This window comes from Cnephaeus nilssonii (genome assembly GCF_951640355.1).
Source record: "Cnephaeus nilssonii genome assembly, chromosome: 5".
Classification (NCBI taxonomy): domain Eukaryota; kingdom Metazoa; phylum Chordata; class Mammalia; order Chiroptera; family Vespertilionidae; genus Cnephaeus; species Cnephaeus nilssonii.
The window spans coordinates 29359069-29379710 of record NC_137076.1 but is presented as its reverse complement, the minus strand read 5'-3'; the positions used below and the strand labels follow the sequence as shown (position 1 = coordinate 29379710).

The window sequence follows — 20642 nt, the reverse complement described above, 5'->3', positions numbered from 1 at the left end:
AAGCACTGACCAACTGGGCTCTCAACCATTTATTTCAAATAATAAATTCAAAGAAACTGTATGCTTTATCAATTTTCCTTTCAAACCAACCCAGAATTCTAATTCAAAAACAGTTCACAAATTATTTTTGTGATAAGGTAAATATGATAGTGGTAGTTTTCAGAGCTCTGAATTAGTTCATTGGAAGGAACTCGCCAAGGTTTGCTTGGTCATCAGCTATCAAATGGACTCCTCCGTGTGTTATTAAAATGGTAGATGAGCCCTAGCCGATTTGACTCAGTGGATAGACTGCCAGCCTGCATACTGAAGGGTCCCAGGTTCGATTCCGGGCAAGGGCACATGCCCAGGTTGTGAGCTCGATCCCCAGTAGGGGGCGTGCAGGAGGCAGCCGATCAATGATTTTCTCCCATCACTGATGTTTCTCTCTCTCACTCTCCCTTCCTCTCAGAAATCAATAAAAGTATATTAAAACAAAACAAAACAAAAAACCGGTAGAGGAGGCCAGTAGTATAGACACGTGTAGCAGGAGGGGTTACACACTGGTCTGCCTGAAGTGCCCATGCTGATGACCTGTGCTCCCTTCCTGTTCAGGTCGGAGCTGGGGACCTGGATGGCTTCCAGGCAGACACAGAGGAGGAGGAGGAAGAGGATGGTGACTGTGCGATGATGGACATCTCGGATATTGCTGGTGAGAACAGCCCCAGTCCCTCTTCTCATGCAGGCTGGCAGCAGGGGGAAGAGCACTTGCCCTCTTACCTTTTCATTGGCTCTCTTATGTACATAGTGGGGGTTGAGTTAAAAGATTCTGAAAGGCACTAGGCAGGCTGGTCTAATGATGTGGGTGGGCAGTTGGGTCCAATCCAGGCCCTGGAGGATCTGACTTAGTTACCTAAGTACATTTAGGAAACCAAAGAACTGAAGGTTGGTTGCCACCTTGGTGGGTGGTGGATGGGATGTGTTAGGGAAGAAGAGTCCTGAAGGTAGGGGTTCTGGCACAAGTGAGGTACCTCTGAACTAAGCTTCTCCAGGGAAAAAGAAGAAAGCAGTGATGCTAGGCTCAGGGAGCCTAACGTCCGGTGATCCTTGACAGAGTCACTTAGCCTCGGTGTCCTAGTTTCTTCCCCTTTGCCATGGGGCTTCAGGCCTAGATTTGGCTTTTCCTATGAGGGAGCTGAAGAGGGCCAGGGAGTACATGTGCCTAGAAAAGGGACATGGGTCTGGGGGCTACAGCCATGCTCCTTCTCTAACCACAGTCGGATTGGGAGATCTTACCCCAAGAAGGCTCTCAGAGTTGTTTCAGGCCCCAGTGACACAGGTACAGCCACTAAAGCCCCTACCTCTCTTGCCTTGCAGAGGTCCAGGACCCTTGTGTAACCACTCCCAGAGCTGGAAGGCCTGTGGGAATGGACACCAGCGAGAGCCCCATGCCCTCCAACTCACTCAGCCCCTCCTGAGCACCCAACTGGCTGGCGTGTGTATGTAGAATGGTTAGGGTTTTCTCAGACGCTTCTCAGATACTTGAAAGTCCTATGATTCCTGTGTAAAGAGCACTTTGTCCTGCTTCGCATACGCCCCCTCAAGGGTTGGAAAGTATATAGGATGCTTGATTCATTCTTTTTTATATTTGTAAAAAATTTCCCCTGAAAGCTGCATACTAATCTGCCCTTTAATAAAGCATTATCGCAATGTGTTGGCCTGTACGGGGAATCCCAATTGTGCCCTAAGGATCCTGAGCAGGCACTATGATGAAATGCTTATAAATGAATTGGAGTCCTGCCGGTGTAGTGTGGCACCGGGACTGACATGGATATGTATAAACTTATTGTCTAGCCCTGACCTGGTGTGTCTGTCATCTTTTCAACATATCGTTTCTGTGAGCGGGTGTGTACCTTCACCTGTGGCCTGAGCCCTATGTTGTGCTCTCAAGTGTCCATTCCTTCTACCCCACACGTGGTACTGTGGCATCTGTATCAAGCTTTCCACTTGGCAGAAGCACTGTCCCAACTCTTTGTTGTAAAATCCTGCGCCTCCCCAATGACCTAGTTCAGGGTGTAGCTTCTCAGCAGGTGCTTGTGCCCATCAGTTCTTCCTCCCCTTGGGAAGTGAGCAGGGCATATTTTGGGCTTCTAAGCCCTGAATCCTGGCTTCTAGGTGGACTTCAGGGTCAGGCCACATCACAGGAGAGTACTGAAATAGTGGGGCCAACTAAAGATGCTGGAGCCCTGATCCATGAGGCCCTGGAGCAGCCCCACATTGGGGCAGTGTTAGTACTACAGAGGCATTGAGCATCTGTGAGCTGAGATTTTGGCAGCGTTCACACACCATCCAACCTGGACTTCTGTCCTGCCGACCCCTCATATAGAGAGAATAGTGGGTTGATTTTCTTGCTTCTGCCCCCATGGGAGAAGAGCCAGTAGGCATATCAGTGTGCACAACAGTTCAGATCAGCTGGATACAACCAGACAGGGCAACTCAACCCTGTGGCTATGTGGTGGCCAAGACTCCTCAGGTTTTCCGCTCCCACAAACACCCTGACCTCCAGGGGCCTCATAAGGATGGGGCTGAGAAACATCCCAGTTGCAGGGGAGAACATGAGCCCCAGCCAGAACCTCCTACTGGAGGTAGGGTGCAGCTGAATACAGACGTGTGCTCAGGATAAAGGCACATGTGTTAAACCTGTGAACACAACTACCTGTTGGGATGTGTTAGGGAAGAAGAGTCCTGAAGGTCACCACCAGGAGACTAGTCAAACAGGCTGTTTATTTGGATTCAGAACTTAGTGTTACAGAACTCTGCCCAGGCCTGTTTTAGTTGGGTATCTGACAGTTTAATCCTAGCAGCAGTTGGGAACAGAGAGGGGATGGATCTAAGTGACAGGGTGAGACCATGCTGGGTTCCCAAGATATGGCAGCAAAGGAAACAGGCCTAGGTCCAACATCTGCTGGTGGCCTATGTGTGAGGCAAGGGCATGCATGGGGGCAACTTGCTTGCTGAGGAGGTTACAAGGGATTATTGCTTTTAAAATCACATTTGGGGCCTTGAAGCTTCATGTCTGTCACCTAGCTGGCAGTGGCCAGAGGACCAGCCACTAGGTCTCCATGCAGAGGAGAATCTAACAGGAACAAGCCAGCAGCCCACTTGGGAGTGAGAGGGGAGGGGATGACCCAGGGGACTGATTGAGGGAGCATCTCCCAGCCTGGGTATGACCAGGGGGGAGTACCTTTGGCGCTCCTGGCCTTCGTTTCCATTTTAGTTCCCTGTAGCTGTAACCCATCGCTACAAATGGTGGCTTAAAAACAAAACTTGTTCTTACAGTTCTGGGTATCATCAGACATGGGTCTCACTACTTTAAAATACAGATGTGAATAGGGCTGGTTCCTTCTGGAAGCTCCAGGGGAGAATCCATTTCTGTGCCTTTTCCAGCTTCTAGAGGCCACTGCATTCCTTGGCTTGTGGCCTTATTAGAGCTTTGAAACCTGCAGTGTAGCATCTTCCCATTTCTTCTACCTCCTCCTTCAACATATAAGAACCCGTGATGACAATGGGCCCATCTGGAAAACCCAGGACAATCTCCCATCTCAAGGTCCTTAATCACACACGAAGTTCCTTTTGTCACATAAAGTAACATTCACAGGTTCCAGGGGTGAGGATGTGGACATCTACAGGAACTATTCTGCAGGGCCTAAGAGGCCCTAGCCCCACAGCCCAGGATCCCTGGGTCAACCTCCTTCAGCAAGGTGGGCTCATTCACTGGGTGTCCTGCAACACACGGCTAGAATTCACCACCAGGAGACTAGTCAAACAGCCTGTTTATTTGGATTCAAAACTTAGTGTTACAGAACTCTACCCAGGCCCAGCACCTCTATCTTATGCCACTATCACCAGCAGCTCCACAGTACAGCCTCAGGGCCAGCCATGGGGCTGGATCCAAGCTGCAGGCCTATTCCTATCCAGGGAGGTGGCCAGGTCTGTCACGCCTGGGGTTCCATTAACTAGGTTAAATAGCAGCTGGAGAATGCTACCAAGGACAGCACAGCAGCTGTTCCTTGAAAGCCCTTGGTGGTGGTCACAGGCCAACCAGTGGCTCTCCCTTGCCCATGGGCTGGGCAGCCCCAGAGGAGGATGGGAGGCCTTGAAGTGGAGGGAGAATAAGGACGTGAACAGAGGTGGAGGAAGCAGGAGACATGGGGGCTGAAAGCCAACCCTGCTTTTATTTCACGAGAGCTTCTCGATGGCCAACAGGAGCTCGGGCTTCAGGATAGATGAGTCTGGCTTAGCCCCCGCGGCCTTAATGTCCTCTAGCACCGCCATGTCCCACGAGAAGGTCAGGAGGGCTGAGGGCACCTGTGGTGGGGGGAGAAGCTTCAGCTTTGTTCTGGCCTTTACGTGACAGAGCTCATCTCTACGTTCAAATCTTTGTGTTGGAATCAGGTCCATACGCTCCCAGGGCCACTTCCCGCTGGTGACACCAGGGCAGCCTTCACACAGTCGGTCCATTCCTGAACCAGTGGCCCCTCCTACAGAGGACCCGGGCTCAGGGACACCTCAGATATGGCTAAGACTACCTCAGTGCTGGGCAGCCGTCAGCAAATCCCCACATTTTCAATCCCATCTGGGTTCTGCTCCTCAGAGGACTCGAAATAACACACTTGCTACCTTCCTTTCCATTTTAAAGGTGGGAAACTGAGGCACAGAGAAGTTACTCAAGGTTACTCTGCTAGTAAAGGGGAAGGCAGGACTGAGGGAGCCTGGTCCTGGGACCCCTGCTCCTAGCACCACCCCATACTGAAGAGGGCCGCCCTCATGGGCAACCTGTGCAGATTCAACAAGATTCAGCATGCTGGAGCTTGTCACTCACCAGCCCACATTCATTGAAGGCCAAGTTCTCATCCTCCAACAACTTCTGCCCACATGAGGCCAGCAGCTCAAAGGGCAGCCAGTCGTTCTGCAGGGCCTCCCGGACAAAGCTATACAGTGCTGCCACCCGCTCCCGGGCATAGAAGGTCCCTAAGGGGTGGAACAGTCAGCGTGGGGCTGGAGATCCTGGGAACCCCCAGCCCAGACAGCTGAGCCCAGATGAAGCTCAGACCAGAGAGGCCTTCCACTCCTGCTGGAGGCACAGCAAACCCACAGATGCAGTTATACCACACCCAACTCAGCCAAATCAGCAGACACCACCTCCCAGGCCTCACCCTGCCCAGTGGGAAGCACACACCCTGGAGGAGGCAGCCATCAGGGAGACGGACACGCAGCAGTGTGTAAGTGTACTTGCGCATCTCCCTCTGCTCCTCCTTCTCCCGCATGGCCTTGGTCCGCAGCATGCTCAACCGCTCCACCGCCTCAGACCTGAGCTTCTGCTCCCGTTTGGCCTCCTCAGCCGTGAGGTTGAAGAAGTCAGAGGGCAGGTCAAACTGGGAGGCCATGGGTGAGGGCCGGAAGACACGGCGTTGGCGGATCAGTGTGGCCCGCACAGGTTCGCCGCACAACAGCTGCTCCTTGTGTCTTTCCAGGCTCTGGGGCTGGGCCAAGGCGGCCTCGCTTAGCACGTAGAATTCTTCGGGGCCCTCTGGGATACGCAGGGATGTCACTGTGATATCACTGTGCCACAGCAGGAAGACCCCGAGCTGGACCCCACACACTCCCACCTCCCGACGTGGCCAAGGCCCTTCTCTAACCAGCTTACCCTGATCCGGAACTGGCAACAATGTCTTCTGGAAGCCAATGGCCTCAAAAAACTCGTGGGCCCCTTCCAGACAGTTAATGCGCTCCTGGGAGCAGAGCCAGAAGTCATGCAGGGCCCTTGGGCCTCCTCAAGCCCAACCAACCTTGCTGCCCATCCCATTCAACCAGGCCCAGCATCTCCCTCTTTCAGAGCAGCTGCTGCCCATTGGACAGGATGAACGCCCCCAAAGCTGCCTAAGGACAGGCTGTCACAGCTGGTCACAGAGGATGTGGGACCCCAAAGGCCAACAACTAGGGTGAAGAGGAACTAAAGAGCCAAAGAACAGCATAGAGGGGGGGCAAAAACTGGGGGAGGGCTGCATATGATGGTGGGAGGTGGGCAGTGGGTGTCCTGCCAGCAAGCGGCACAGGTAATATGGGCCAGGGTGGCGGGACCCCTTGATTTCTCCACAGAAGCCAGAAGTCTGTTTATATAAGAAATCCTCCCAGTGCTGATGTGATCCCAACTAAAGAAAAGTCAAAACGTGCCACGGGTGGTGGGGCATGCAGATTAAATATAGATATGGTGTATGACCTATGTTCATAAAACCCCCTCTCCACATGCTACCTCTGCCTACCTTAACCTGAAACCCCCGGAGGAGCACTCCCACTGGCCCCACCGCCAGACTGGGCCCTGTGTGACTGGAAGCCCGGCCACGCTGGCTACACAGGCTAAGTCACTCAGCAGAGCCCTCACCTGGAACACCTTGTTCTGCAGCTTGATCTTCCGGTACTTCTCCTCCTCAGGGTGCAGATGGATATTGTCCAGGTACCTAGGGCAGAATTGGGGATCCGGGACAGGCCAGGGTTGTCTGACTGGCTCCTCTGTACCTCCCACCCCCAGATGGATAGCAGCTCAGAACCATACCCAGGCTTGTGGTAAGAGGGATGTTGGGGGTGGGGGGGTGCCATCACACCTCAGACACCTCATGGAGCCTGACCCCTGGTGCCAACAGCTTGGGCCAGCACAGGACACCACTGCCCCCACCATTGCCACCTGGGACCTATCGCTGTTCCTGCCTCCCCTGGAGGGCACCAATGGAGGACAGGGCCAGTGGGCCACCAGTGTCGGCTGGGGGCTCATGGGCAAAATGGACTTCCAGCCCTGCCTGGGTAGCTCAATTAGTTAGAGAATCGTCCTGATACGCCAAGGTTGTGGGTTTGATCCCCAGTCAGAGCACATACAAGAATCAATCAATGAGTGCCTGAATAAGTGAAACAACAAATCGATGTCTCTCTCTTTCTCCTTCTCTCTCTCTCTCTCTCTCTCCCCCCCCCCCTCTCTCCCTCTCTCTCTCTCAAATCAATAAATAAAATTAAAAACAGACTTCCAGCACTCCCTAACCTGCTCAGTCAGAGAAGTGGGGTGGGAACTCACCTACTTCCCATTCTTCTGATGATCCCAGAGGGAAGCCAGGGCTGGAAATCCCCAATTCTGTAAACCCTTTTGTTTTACAGACAAACAGAGGCCCCAAGAGGCCAAGCCCCTTTCTCATGGGCTCAGGGGCAGTGAAGGTTGGGGCCTGGCTCCCAGGGCCAGGCTCCTTCTGGGCCCCCTCAGCAGGTTATGCTGGAAGCCCAAGAGACTGGCCCCCCCAGTGGGGGGAGAGGGCACCCACTCACTTGGCGATGGTGTCCACGCCCAGCTTCACCCTGTCCCGGTCTTTGTTGAACGTGTGGATCTTCATGATGGAGGCAGCTACCGGGTCCGTGGAGAAGTGCTGGGAGGAGTGAGGAAAGCATGTCAAAAAGTGCTTACCTCATGGCCTGGAGGCCTCACTCCTCAGGAGGCAGCAGTATTAATACTAATAACAGTCTCATGGTGGACCAGCCAGTCGGATTTAACTTAATTCTATGGGCTCAGCAGAAAAAAAGGAGAAAAGCCCTTTGACAACTCCTTCCTGGACCTCAGCTCTGCCCTCACCTCTAGGGAAGATGGGGTCGTCGGCAGCCCAGAATATGGGAATAGAATTATGGCTGCTGACCAGCAGACCTTAAAATGGGACATTAGCCTGGATAATCCTGTTAGGCCAGGGTAATCATAAGAGTCCATCAGGAAAGAGAACCAGAGAGATGGCAGCCAGACAAAGACTTGCCTGGCATTGCTAGATGTGAAGGTAAAAGAAGGGGCCACATAATACAGGTGACCTAGAAGCTGGAAAAGGACAGGAAATGGACTGTCCACAGAGCTTCGGGAAGGAATGCAGCCCTCCTGCCACTAGTGAGAGCCATGTCACACCCTGACTTCAGAATTCTAAGAAACTAGACGTGTATTTGAAGCCCCCGAGTTTGTAGTAATCTGTTATGATGATTACTGAGAAACTCAGGCCCAGGGCAAAGATATTCGGGTGTTCTTTTAGTTCTTGCAATTTTTCTTTAAGTTTGAAATTATTTCCAAATTCAGTTTTAAAGAAAGAAAAGTAACGTTGGAGAGTTCTTTTTGTACTGATATAATAGCTGGCAGTTCCTATGTTAAACGTGAGTGGTACATTACCTTTTATGGAAAACAAAACAAGTGAAGGGGAGATACAAGTATGTCAGTAGTTTGTTCATATTTGAAATGTTTCTGAAAAGGAACTTAAACCACCCAGAGGTAGCATCCTGGAAGGGTAGCTGTGGGGTGGGGGGAAGGTGGTTTTTGTCTGCCTACCCTTTTTTTAAAAATATATATTTTATTGATTTTTTACAGAGAGGAAGGGAGAAGGACAGAGAGTTAGAAACATCAATGAGAGAGAAACAGTGAGCAGCCGCCTCCTGCACACTCCCTACTGGGTTGGGTATATGCCCACAACCAAGGTACCTGGGACCCTTGAGTCCGCAGGCCGATGCTCTATCCACTGAGCCAAACCAACTAGGGCTGCCCACCCTTTTTGTATCCTGAATTCTGTATCACAAGTATTACCTCTTTGAACAAGTGACAACAGACACAATATACACAGGTGAAGACACTACGAAGGATCTGTACCACCGGCCTTACTGGGGCTTACTGAAGGCAGCCCTGACCTGAAACCTCTAGGTGAGGGATGGGGGTATGGGGCCTCTACTCACTGAGAGAATGGCCTCCTTGATTCGGGTGTCCCGCTGGTCCTTCCTCAGGATGGCCCCAGTGAGCGGACAGGTGAAGTACACTCCAGGCGCCGCCAGGTGAGTTGAGCCTTCCTCTTTGGGCTCAGATACCTAGGGCGATGGGGATGAAAGTGTCTGGGCCTAGACAGTGGACAGAAGCCACCTCAAGTCACTGAATGCCACAGCCCTGAAAGCATGGCCCTGGGAGTCAGACATCCCTGGTCCCAAAGCTGTCCCCTCTACCATGAAACACCTTGGCCCGTGACCGAGCCCCTCTGAGGCTGTTTTCTTATCTGTGAAATGTCTCTGCAGGACCAGCTCAGAATTCAACAAGGTAAGGAAGGAAAGAAAACTGTGTAGCAGCTTTGGACACGGTGCTTAATCAATGGCTTCTGCTGTTCCGGTCCCTGCTACCTGGTAGAGAAGGGGCTTTGTGGTGAGGAGTCGAATCATGGTGCCCTGGATGAGTCCTGGCCTCTCTCTGAGCCTCAAGTCCTAGGCAGTATCTAGAGTCTCTTCCACTCTAAAATCCAGTGAGAATTCCAGGGTTGAACTGCAGGAACATCCTTTCTGCAGAGCTCTCCTTCAGGATGGCCTCTGGTTCCACCAGTCTCCAGAGAGCCCTCCCACCTCCCAAGAAGGCTACAGAGGCCAGTGCTTTGGAGTCCCAGAGACTGGGGTTCCCATTCTGTCCCTGCCGATTTTGAGGTGCAGAACTAAGGACAGCTGCCTTCACCTGTTTTCTCTTCTGAAAAGTATGAACTATAACAGCACCCACCCTCATGGGGTTAGGAAGTCGGGGGCGGGGAGGGAAGTGAACCAACAAGCTAATGAGGTCCAATCCTACCCTCAACACCCAAGCCTGGCATCATTAGGTGCTGAGCCTGGAGGTCCCAGTCAATACTGCACTCAACTACAACCTGCCTCCACCTTTCAAGGCAGGGGTCCCCAAGGCCAGAGGTGACCTCTATCCACTCTGCTTACAGCCCCAGACTGGGCACTTAGCTGGTGATGAGGAAATGGCCGATTAGACAAATATAGGCAAGAACTTGGGGGGCGGGGTCCCAGCTCCCCTGCTCCAGGCCACCCCTTAAGAGTATCATGCTGCCATGTGGATGCTTTTACCGTGTTAGTCCCTGAGGACTGCGAGCTCCCACTGACAGTCGCTTCAGCTGGAAGTTCCTTTCTCACTGGAGGAAGAGGCAGAGAAGGGTCAGTGTGGCCCCACCAGGGCTGGCCCTCAAGTCCTAGTCCTTCTAGCTTAAGGTCCTGACCCATTTCCTGCAACAATGCTTCATGCCCCCAGGCTTCACCTGACCATCTGATAATGACTTTCAACCTCCTCCTCCTCCTCCCTCCCTCCCTCCCTTCTTCAACCTCCCTGACATACATGGCACCCAGATGACATCAGACCCTTATTCCTTTTCACCCTGAATTTCCCCACTCTCACAAGTGTGATTTTAAAGCCCCTCAAAGTCGTTGGATTATGTAACTATTTTCATCCAGGGCCAAGCACAGGATCTGGGACCTGTGAACAGCCATGGACAGGCCTCAAGAATGAAGGGGCAGAGGCCTCACTCCACCTCCCCTCGCCTCCCCCCACTGCAACCCAAGGACAGCACAGGTCACCCTGGTTCCGGATGAGGTCCTGTGATGGGGGGCCCCGAGCCCTGGGCTGCTTCTGCTCAAGTCGGGCCAGGGCTGCTGCTGCTGCCATCTGGGCCTCATTGGTGGGTCCCTGGCGGGGCTGCTGGCGTGCTGGCTGGTTGGTTTTTGCTTTGGGGGCCTTCTCCCTGGGGAGAGACATAGGGAAAGTGAGGTGATGTGGGGTCAGACAGAAGAGCCTCTGCCCCTCTCCCATTTCTACTCCTGCCCCAGACAGACATGTCCCTTTTTCCCAGGCCCCCACTCTGCCCCACCCCATGGTTCTAACACAGCAGAACCACTGGGGCAGATTTCACTCCCAGCTCTGCCACTTTGGGCAAGTCCTGCAGTGGCCTGGGTCTCAGAATCATCATGTTAAATGGGGTAACAAGTAATAGCACCCACCCCCTACGTGAGGGCCATTTGGTGAAGCATGTATGACAGCACCCTAATGTCTTCAGGAACTGATGAGACTCACAGGTGTCATTCCTCTCCCTTGCTCTCTCCTAAGAATCTCCACCCTTACTGTCTAAAACAGTGAGCAGTTGCAGGGTTTTTGTGTTGTTTTTTTTAAGAATATTTTATTGCCCTAGCTGGTTTGGCTCAGTGGATAGAGTGTCGGCCTTTGGACTGAAGGGTCCTGGGTTTGATTCCGGCCAAGGGCACATGCCTGGATTGTGGGCTCGATCCCCCCACCCCCAAGTAGGGGGCGTGCAGGAGGCAGCCAATCAATGATTCTCTCTCATCACTGATGTTTCTATCTCTCTATCCCTCTCCCTTCCTCTCTAAAATCAATTATATATATATATATATATATATATATATATATATATATATATATGACATCTTTTTAAAAAAAGAATATTTTATTGATTTTTAGAGAGGGAGGAGAGGGGGCAAAGGGGAGAGGAGAGGGGAGGGAGAGAGGGAGAGAGGGAGATAGCGAAACATCAATTGGCTGCCTCCTGTACACTCCTTTACGATCGAGCCCACAACCCGGGCATGTGCCCTGACCTGGAATCAAACAGGCAACCTTCTGGTGCACAGGACAAGGCCCAACCAACTGAGCCACACCCACCAGAGCGCATTTGCAATTTCATTAACTGAGCACCTACTGTGTGCCAGTCAGCACCCAGTATGTCTTCCTCATACCAACACCCCTCTGAAGGCTGTCTTAAGATCTTTTGCAAGCCCTAGAGCAGTGCTTCTCAACCTTTCTAATGCCGCGACCCTTTAATACAATTCCTCACGTTGTGGTGACCCCCAACCATAAAATTATTTTTGTTGCTACTTCATCACTGTAATTTTGCTACTGTTATGAATCGTAATGTAAATATCAGTGGTTTCCGATGGTCTTAGGTGACCCTTCTAGCGACCCATAAGTTGAGAACCACTGCTGTAGAGCCTAAGACCATCAGAAAACACAGATATTTACATTACGATTCATTAACAGTAGCAAAATTACAGTGATGAAGTAGCAACGAAAATAATTTTATGGTTGGGGGTCACTACAACATGAGGAACTGTATTAAAGGGTCGAGGCATTAGAAAGGTTGAGAACCACTGCCCTAGAGGGACACAGAAGCTCAGGCACCACATAAGCCCTGGGTTAAGCATGGTACAAAGATCTGGTTTAATATCTCCTCCACCCTAGGAAATAAGTGATGGGATGACCCAAGGGGATGGATGGCTTCTTAACCTACTTAGCAGGAAAATGAGTTGGTTTTGAATGTCCCAGCAGAGAAATCCTTCTTCCCATCCTGGTCTTACTCACCTACCTCACCAGCCTTCTTCCTTAAGGGTTCTCTCCCAGCCCCAGTAATTAGGATCATCTGTGCTAAGTTTGTAAAACCTTCCCAAGAGTTCACCGCCTCACTCCTCCCACTAGGCTCAGATATGCAGCGGGCAGCCCCCTCTTCTTGTCCCAAGGCTTCTGGGACCTGCTTCCTGCCCATCCCTGCCCTTCTCGCCAGCCTTCCCCACAGCCGAGAACCCAATGTTGAAGGAAAAATGAATCACAGACACCCACCCTAGTCCCATGTGATATTCCGATCTTTCTATAAAAATGCTACTTTTCAAAACACCTCACCCATCCCCTTCATGGCTCCACTGGGCAGCCAGAGGGATCCCTCTAAAACCTGTCAGTGCTTATCAGACCTCGGCACAAAGTCCTCCCCACACCTGCACAACAGAATCCTAAAGCCACCTATGTCCCCATGGGCCATGCACAACCTGCCTATCTTCCTGGTTCACTCTTCTCTATCTACACTGGTCTCCCTGCTGTTGCTCACACAGGGCCAGCTGGTTCCTGCCACAAAGCCTTTGCGCTTCCTATGCCTTCTGCCTGGAATGTTCCACTTGGGGGTGGGATGAGGAAAGGAGGTCTGGGAGAGGGTAGAGAAGCTTCATGTATGTGCACGTGCAACCTCACTTCATCCAGCTCTCGGCTCACATGTCACCGTCTCAGAGAGGCATTCTTGGGCCACCTAAAGATTCCCCCCAGTACTCACTAGCCCCTGCCCCTGCTTATTTTTTTCATGGCCCCATGCACCACCTGATATTTATAAACTAAATCATGCATTGGTTTCTTTTCCCCCCCTCCTCCCCCCCCCCAATAGAAGGTGAGCCCTGAATGAGAATTTTGTCTTGTTTGTGAGGACAGTGTTTGACACACCCACCCTCCAGCACACCCTTACTCTCTTAACTCACTCCAGGCATGTCACAAAAGCCTGCACCTCCAAATTACTTCCTTCCCCTCTTCTCCCTGGCCTCCACTCTGGCCCAACAATCACCCACAGGGCCCCTATCTTCTTCCTGTCACACAGTCCCAGCTGCCCCAGGCCCCACCTCTACCCACCACTTGTCAAACAAATGATTGGACCCCCTTGTCTGGCCCATCACTCTCCCTGGCCCCTCTTAAGCTGCCCTCCTCTCCCCGCTCAGGTTCCCAGGAACTGATTTTGTCTTCTGTGCTTCCCTCCCTTACTCACGGACCTGGACCTCATGGGCCTTTTCTGTCCCATTCAGCACTCTCCTCCCAAGAATCTCAGGAACCCCCAATCCTTATGACAGATGCTCCGAGGTCCTTGCCCTGTACCCACTCTCCCTCACCCACCTCGTGATTCCCTCACCACCCCTTCCTGCCCTACTCCCTGCCTCTCCTGCTACCCCTCCCAGCCCCTACTTCTTCACAATCCCTTCCATTATTCCTCACAGCCCCCTGCCCAGCTGGGGTCTTTCCTCAGCCACTCCCCCACAGCCCCCTCTGTAGCTCCCTGTAGCAGCCTCAGCATCTCCCAGGCTCCCTTTGCCAATCCCACCCCCCAGTGGAGCTTCCTTCTCAGCCCACCAGCCTTGACAGTCTAGCATCCTCACCTGCTCCACCATTTCACTGCCCCCTCCATGGCACTAGCCCTCCACACACAACCCCACTGTTTTCAGTCTTGCCCCAGGCCCTTCCCTTCTCCAGGTCCTCCCCAGAAAGCTCACAGAGGCCTAAGGATGGGCACACTACCTCCCCTCCCTCCCCTTCCAGATCTCCCAAGGCCCTCCAATTTGCCTCATCCATCACCCACAAGGCCCTCATCTTCCTATCTCCCTCCCTCCTCCTCCCACCCCCCCTCTCTCTGCTTCTCTCTCTCTCATACACACACACACACACACACACACACACACAGCTTCTCACCCCCCACTCCGACTCCATTCTCCTCCCACACATCCTTAGGCCCCTCGCAGCCCCCTCCAATTCACCCAGACTTCCCAAATCCTTGCTGACCCATCCAAGCAAGATTCCCTGGCCTTCCAGGCTCTTATCCAGGCCTCCCTCGCGCTCCAGAGCCGGGGCCCAGACCCCTCACACCATGGACGCTAAGCCTCTCGACTCTGCTTCCCCAAGGTCAGCCCCTAATCCCTGTCACCTAGATTCCTCCAAATCTATATGCTTCTTCAGGGGTCCTCCTCCGCTCCTGGCTTTTCCCCGACCACACTGCCCTACTCCCTTCCCAGGACTCTGGGTTCACCGCCGGCTCCCTTCAGCCCCGCCCCGCCCCGCCCCGCCCCGCCCCCTCCTCCTGCCCCGCCCCCTGGCCTCGCCCCGCCCGCCCCGCCCCCAGAGGTCCCCTTCCCCTTACGCCCACCCCCTCCCCGGGCCCCGGCCCAAGGTCTCGCCCCACTCCCTGACTCTCGGCCTCCCGTCCTCACCCCTCGCCCTCTGAGGCCTCCCCCGACTCTCCGCCCCCAGGCCTCACGCCCCAGCCCCCGTCACGCACGCCGCCGACTCCGTGAGCTTCTGTCCGGCACCCGCACTCTTAAACTTGATGTCAGCCTTGATTTCCTGGAAGAATTTCTTCATAGTGATGGCAGGCTCCGCGGCGCGGGGCCGCGGGGGGGCGGGGGGCGCGGGGCCCGGTGGAGTTCGTAGCAGCCAACAACCGGGAAAAAAAAAATTAGGCGCTGCCGGAAGTCCCGCCCACGTGACAAACGTCCCGGCACGCCTTTCTAGATTTCCTCGCTTCACGACCCTGCGGGGACCGCTCTGCACTCTCGGACTGCGTCTCTGTGGTTTTTCCGGAGTCTGTTGCCAGGGACGACGAGCGCGCTGCTCGCTGCAGGCTGTGCTTGGGCACCTTCTACCGCGTTCCCCTTGGAGAGGAGGGACCTTGGAGAGGAGCGACAGGCCGACTCGGTCCCGCGGAAGAAGCGCTGGCCCTGCTCAGAAACCTTCTAGGGCTCCCCAGCGATTATGTGATAAAGTCCCAATTCAATTGTGGACGCATTCTAGGCCGCCCCAACCCAGCCCCGTGGTCATCCCCAGTATCTCGCCATCCCCCCTTAACCTTCCTGAGCTTCAATTTCCTAGCTATGAAATGGGGATAAGAATGGCACCCGCTTCCTAGGAGGATTGTAAGCACGATAATGCAATTGGAAGGCTCAATAAGTGGCAGACTTTATATTTTACCCCTTTAATATTTCTTGGGAATTGGCAATGTATCAGCAATGAGAAAAACAGACAAAATTCTCTGACCTCGCAGAGCTCCTGGTTTTTTCAATGGGATTGGGTAGGGACAGACAATATGATAAATAAAATCTGTGTTACGGTAGGTGTAATTATGGGCTATGGGGAAAAAGTGGAAAACAGGAATAGAGGAGGGCAGAGTGGGGGCAGTTTGTAACATCAAATAAGAGGGTCAGGCACAGAAAAAAGGACAGTTTTGAGGCCACCACTGCCCAACCATCGTGGTTCAGTGGTTGAGCTTCGACCTATGAACCAGGAAGTCACTGTTGGATTCCTGGTCAGGGCTCATGCAGGGGTTGCAGGCTCAATCCCCAGTGGGGGGCCTGTAGGAGGCAGCCAATCAAGGATTCTCTTTCATCATTGATGTTTCTATCTCTCCCTTCCTCTCTGAAATCAATAAAAATATTTTTTTAAAGAAAACTCCTTGCCCTAACTGGTTTGGCTCAGTGGATAGAGCGTCAGCCTGCGGACTGAAAGGTCCCGGGTTCGATTCCAGTCAAGGGCATGTACCTTGGTTGCAGGCACATCCCCAGTAGGAGGTGTGCAGGAGGCAGCTGATCGATGTTTCTCTCTCATCAATGTTTCTAACTCTCTATCCCTCTCTCTTCCTCTCTGTAAAAAATCAATAAAATATATTAAAAAAAAAAAAAGAAAACTCCTTATCCTTAAAAAAGAGAGAGAGGGAGACCACCACTGACATTTGAATGTGTCTGAACATTAGATGCTATAAAGGAACTAGTTAATTTTGCTAAGGGTAATAATGTCATGGTAGTTATGTTTAAGTATATTTTTGTTAGAGGTGTATTCTGAGGTATTTATGGGTGAAATGACATCTGAGATATGCTTTTAAATACTCCAGCAAAAAAATTATACAAACGTACTCACACATACATATACTTCAGGTAGGAATTATCATGGCTGTATTTTTTCCAAGTGGTAGAATATGAGAGCAGTCATTCCCCAAACATTAACTGAGCACCTACTGTGTGTCAGGCCAGTAGAGTCATAGCAGGGAACAAGACAGGCAGGATCCTGCTCTTGAAGGACTAACAGTCAAATAGAGACACAGCTATTAAACAAGTATATGGTACCAGATAGCGCTCACTTCTATTAAGAAAAATACAGTAGGAGAAAGGAATCAAGAGTTTTGGGAGTCCTGTTTTAGATAGGCTAGTGAGGTCTGACATTTGAATAGGAACCCCTGAAAGAGACGAGGAACCAAACTACAGGTATATCTAGAGATCATTCCTGGCAGAAGGAAGAGTGAAGGGTCTGAGATGACAGCTTCTTCAGGGAACATGGTGTCTGGAGTAGGGTGAGTGAAGGGTCTGAGAGTAGACTCTCTGCTAAAATCAAATAATGTGTGGTCTGATCATCCGCTCTACAGAATATTCTATAACCAACAGAAATTGTGAATATGGGAACTAAACAGCAGCAGTGATAATAGTAATTGCTGCATAACAAATTATCTCCCAATTTATGATAACAACATCTCATAATTTCTGTTCATCAGGACTTAGGAGTAGCTTAGCTGGGTGGTTCAGGTTCAAGACTTTCTTTTTTAAAAAAATATATTTTATTGATTTTTTACAGAGAGGAAGGGAGAGGGATAGAGAGTTAGAAACATCAATGAGAGAGAAACATCGATCAGCTGCCTCCTGCACACTCCCTACTGGGTATGTGCCCGCAACCAAGGTACATGCCCTTGACTGGAATCAAACCTGGGACCCTTGAATCCGCAGGCCGACGCTCTACCCACTGAGCCAAACCGGTCAGGGTGGGGTTCAAGACTTTCATGATGTTGCAGTCAAGCTGTTGGCTGGGGTTACGGTTTCACCTAAAGGCTTGACTGAGGGAGAGTCTACTTCAAAGCTCACTCAAATGTTTGTTGGCAGGCCCCAGTTCTTTGCTGGCATTTTTTTTTTTAATCCTCATCCAAGGATATTTATTCCATTGATTTCTAGAAAGAGTGAAATTGAGGAAGGAGGGGGAGAGAGAGAGAGGAGAAACATCGATGTGAGAGAGACACATCGATTGGTTGCTTCCCACTCACACCCCAAGACTGGGGTGGGGATCAAACCTGAAATCCAGGTACCTGGCCTTGACCAGAAATTGAACTCATGACCTTCCCGTGCACAGGCAGACGCTCTAACCACTGAGCACACTGGCCCGAGCTAGCATAATATTTTTGAGGTTCATCCACATTACAGTGTGTATTAGTGCTTCATTTCCTTTCATTGTTGGGTAGTATTCATCAAAGGATATACAAGATTTGATTTATCCATTCAGCGATTGATGAACATCTGGGTTATTTCCTCCTTTGGGCTGTTATGAATAATGCTACTATGACTGTGAGTGTTGAAGTTTTTGTGTGAATATTTATTTTTATTTATCTTGGGTAAATATGTAAGTATATGTTTAATTTTTTAAAAAGTCTATTTGAGTTATATTTCACATGCATAATGGTGTGGGGGATTTTTGTGAAAACAACAACAAAACTCTATTATAAGGAAAATACATAGCAAAACTGAGCTGGACATAGATGGAAAAACTCAATCATCAAACAAAGCTGCCCAAACAAAGCTTTCTGCTGTGGAGGAGAGTGATCTGGCGTTCCATCACCTTTCTTTTTTTTTTCTTTCTTTCTTTATTCTATATTTTTAAATTTATTTCAGAGAGGAAGGGAGAGGGAGAGAGAGAGCTAGGACTTAGGAGTAGCTTAGCTGGGTGGTTCAGGTTCAAGACTTTCTTTTTAAAAAATATATATTTTATTGATTTTTTACAGAGAGGAAGGGCTATGTGCCCTGATGTGGGATGGAACCCAAAACCTTGGTGTATTGGGAGGACACTCTAACCACCTGAGCTATTCAGCCGGGGCTCACATGCCTTTTTTGATCCAAAGAAACCTAGCAGGGCTGGATCCAGAGAGCCCCATTTCCCTATTTATTTTCTTTTTGGGTGTTTCAAGATATAGAAGACTTATCTGGAGAAGGGAAAGATGCAACAGCCCTTTGTTCCAACAACATCCCATCCCCATCCCTCAGTGTTTATTGATGTCAAAGAGATGAACCCCTTAGAACTGGGGCAATTTAGGCAGCAGTATGCTGAGTAATGAGGCTGTGTTGATGAGGAAGTGAGCTGCATCATACTCAGTGTGGAAGCTGGCCAGGAGGTAAAGAACAATAGGAATTGTGGGCAGAGGTAAACTGGAGCCAGCAGTCCATCAGTTCCCAATGTATCACTAGCCACTAGCGGAGCCTGTCCCTGAAAAGGGGTTTCAAAGGGTGTCCCTTTCACTGTATGTAGGAAGACATACATAGACTGCCAGCTTCAGAAGCCTACCAGCTTGGGGTGCAGTGCTTGTTTCTATCCATAAAGATATTTTTTGAGGCTAAAGTAATTTCTTTATACCTTGTGATCAAAACCCTCCAATATTTTCCCAAGAAGGTAAAATAAATCCTAAAATTCTCTGTATCTAGGTTGCAAGCTCAATCCCTGGCCCTGGTCGGGGGACGTGCAGGGGGCAACCAACTGATGTATCTCTCTTACATTGATGTTTCTCTCTTTCTGTCTCTTCACCTCCATTCCACTATTTCTAAAAATCATTGGAGGCCTGGCCAGCTTGGCTCAGTGGTTGAGCATTGACCTATGAACTAGGAGGTCACGGTTTGATTCCCGGTCAAGGCAAATGCCTGGGTTGTGGGTTCATGGGGCGTGCAGGAGGCATCCTATTAATGATCCTCTCTCATCATTGATGTTTCTCTCTCTCTCTTCCTCTCTGAAATTAATTATAATATATTGCCGAGAACCAATTCCAGCATGTAATAATTACAAGAGTTTCACCAAAAGGTTGGTGAAGCTTGGGCGACTCAACAAGGGTGAGCCATATATGTAATTTACCTGTTGGAAACGGCTAAGGCACTTCCCCCAAACCTGAATAGGATTGTTAACTGCCAGACAGCTCAGGGCATTTTATTGCCTCCTGTTGGTCAAACACCTGAACAGCTGTAGGCTATTCCCCAAATTGATAATGCTTCTGTACCCTTTGATACCTTACCATTTGAAGTGTATATTTCCACCTTGCCTTGGGACAAATTGTGTTATAATAAAAGCACGGGTCCTTGGACAAGGAGGAGTCTTGAGCTCCTTCAGCTGAAGATCCTCTGACCCCCAATGCCTTTCAAAATTATCTTTCGTCTTTGGACTTTTTAATAATCTACGCGTAGCCCCTTTCTCCAGAATGCTGAACCCTTTGTAAGGCTGGGAAAAGAACCCCAACATTTATGGTGCCCAACGTGGGGCACCAACAATATATTTTTTAAAAATCAAGGAAAAAATATCCTTGGATGAGAATTAACAAAACAAACAAACAAAGCCCTAAAATTCTCACAAGGCACTATGATGGGTCCTCAATGGATCCCTCCAGCATTACCACTCTCCCCATACTTACTCCTTCATCCCAAACTCAGATGTTTGCAATAGCCTGCGCCCACCTCCTATATGGGCCTATTTCTATTTATCTTTTAAAAATTTGTTATTAATTGATTTTAGAGAGATAGAGAAGAGAGAGAGAGAGAGAGAGAGAGAGAGAGAGAGAGAGAGAGAGAACGAGAGAAACATCGACTTGTTATTCCACCCATTGATGCATTCATTGGTTCATTCTTGTATGTGTCCTGACCAGGGATTGAACCTGCAACCTTGACCTATTGGGATGACACTCCAACCAATGGAGCCACCCCACCAGGGCTCCATTTGTCTTTGAAGTCTCTGGTTAAACCACCTCCTCCAGAAAGCTCTCCTGGTCCCTAGGATAGAGGAAGTCTCCCTCAGTATTCAACTTTTTCTTAAACACTCTGGCTTTTTTTTGTTGTTGTTGCTAACCCTCACCTGAGGATATTTTTCCATTGGTTTTTAGAGAGAGTAGAAGAGAGGGGGAAAGACAAACATCGATGTGAGAGAAACACATCGATTGGTTGCCTCCTGCACATGCCCTGACCATGACCTAGGCCAGGGAGGAGCCTGCAACCAAGGTATGTGCCCTTGACCAGAATTGAACACGGGACGGCAGGCCGATGCTCTCTCCACTGAGCCAAGCTGGCTAGGGGCAACACTCTGGCTTTTTCACTCTGAGTTCTTACCAGGTGAACATTCTGAGATGTCTTAAATTAAATTACAGCAGTCCAGAGGATGGAAGGAA

At 50.5% G+C, this 20642-nt stretch overlaps 2 protein-coding genes across 3 annotated transcripts in view; one reads left to right on the top strand and one right to left on the bottom strand.

Moving 5' to 3' along the window:
• CHAF1A (chromatin assembly factor 1 subunit A) overlaps positions 1-3640 on the top strand; it is a 32920-nt gene extending 29280 nt beyond the window's left edge. Inside the window, exons 14-15 of the mRNA XM_079771262.1 lie at positions 592-688; positions 1354-3640. Of these exons, the coding sequence (XP_079627388.1) occupies positions 592-688; positions 1354-1454 (198 nt within the window). The 3' untranslated portion in view covers positions 1455-3640. The remainder of the gene's footprint in view (positions 1-591; positions 689-1353) is intronic.
• A 151-nt stretch (positions 3641-3791) lies between these two features.
• Positions 3792-14893, bottom strand: UBXN6 (UBX domain protein 6). Of its 2 annotated transcripts, none has more exons than XM_079771264.1 (10): positions 14700-14893; positions 10417-10580; positions 9913-9977; positions 8770-8898; positions 7345-7442; positions 6419-6494; positions 5684-5768; positions 5193-5566; positions 4859-5007; positions 3792-4344 (listed from the first exon to the last, which is right to left on the bottom strand). In XM_079771264.1, exons 1-10 carry the CDS (start codon positions 14780-14782, stop codon positions 4326-4328), a joined length of 1242 nt encoding a protein of 413 aa, XP_079627390.1. In that variant the 5' UTR covers positions 14783-14893; the 3' UTR covers positions 3792-4325. The 2 variants fall into 2 exon arrangements, with proteins under 2 accessions (XP_079627390.1, XP_079627389.1); XM_079771263.1 differs by having other exon boundaries at positions 5216-5566.
• Between the last annotated feature and the right edge of the window lie 5749 nt (positions 14894-20642).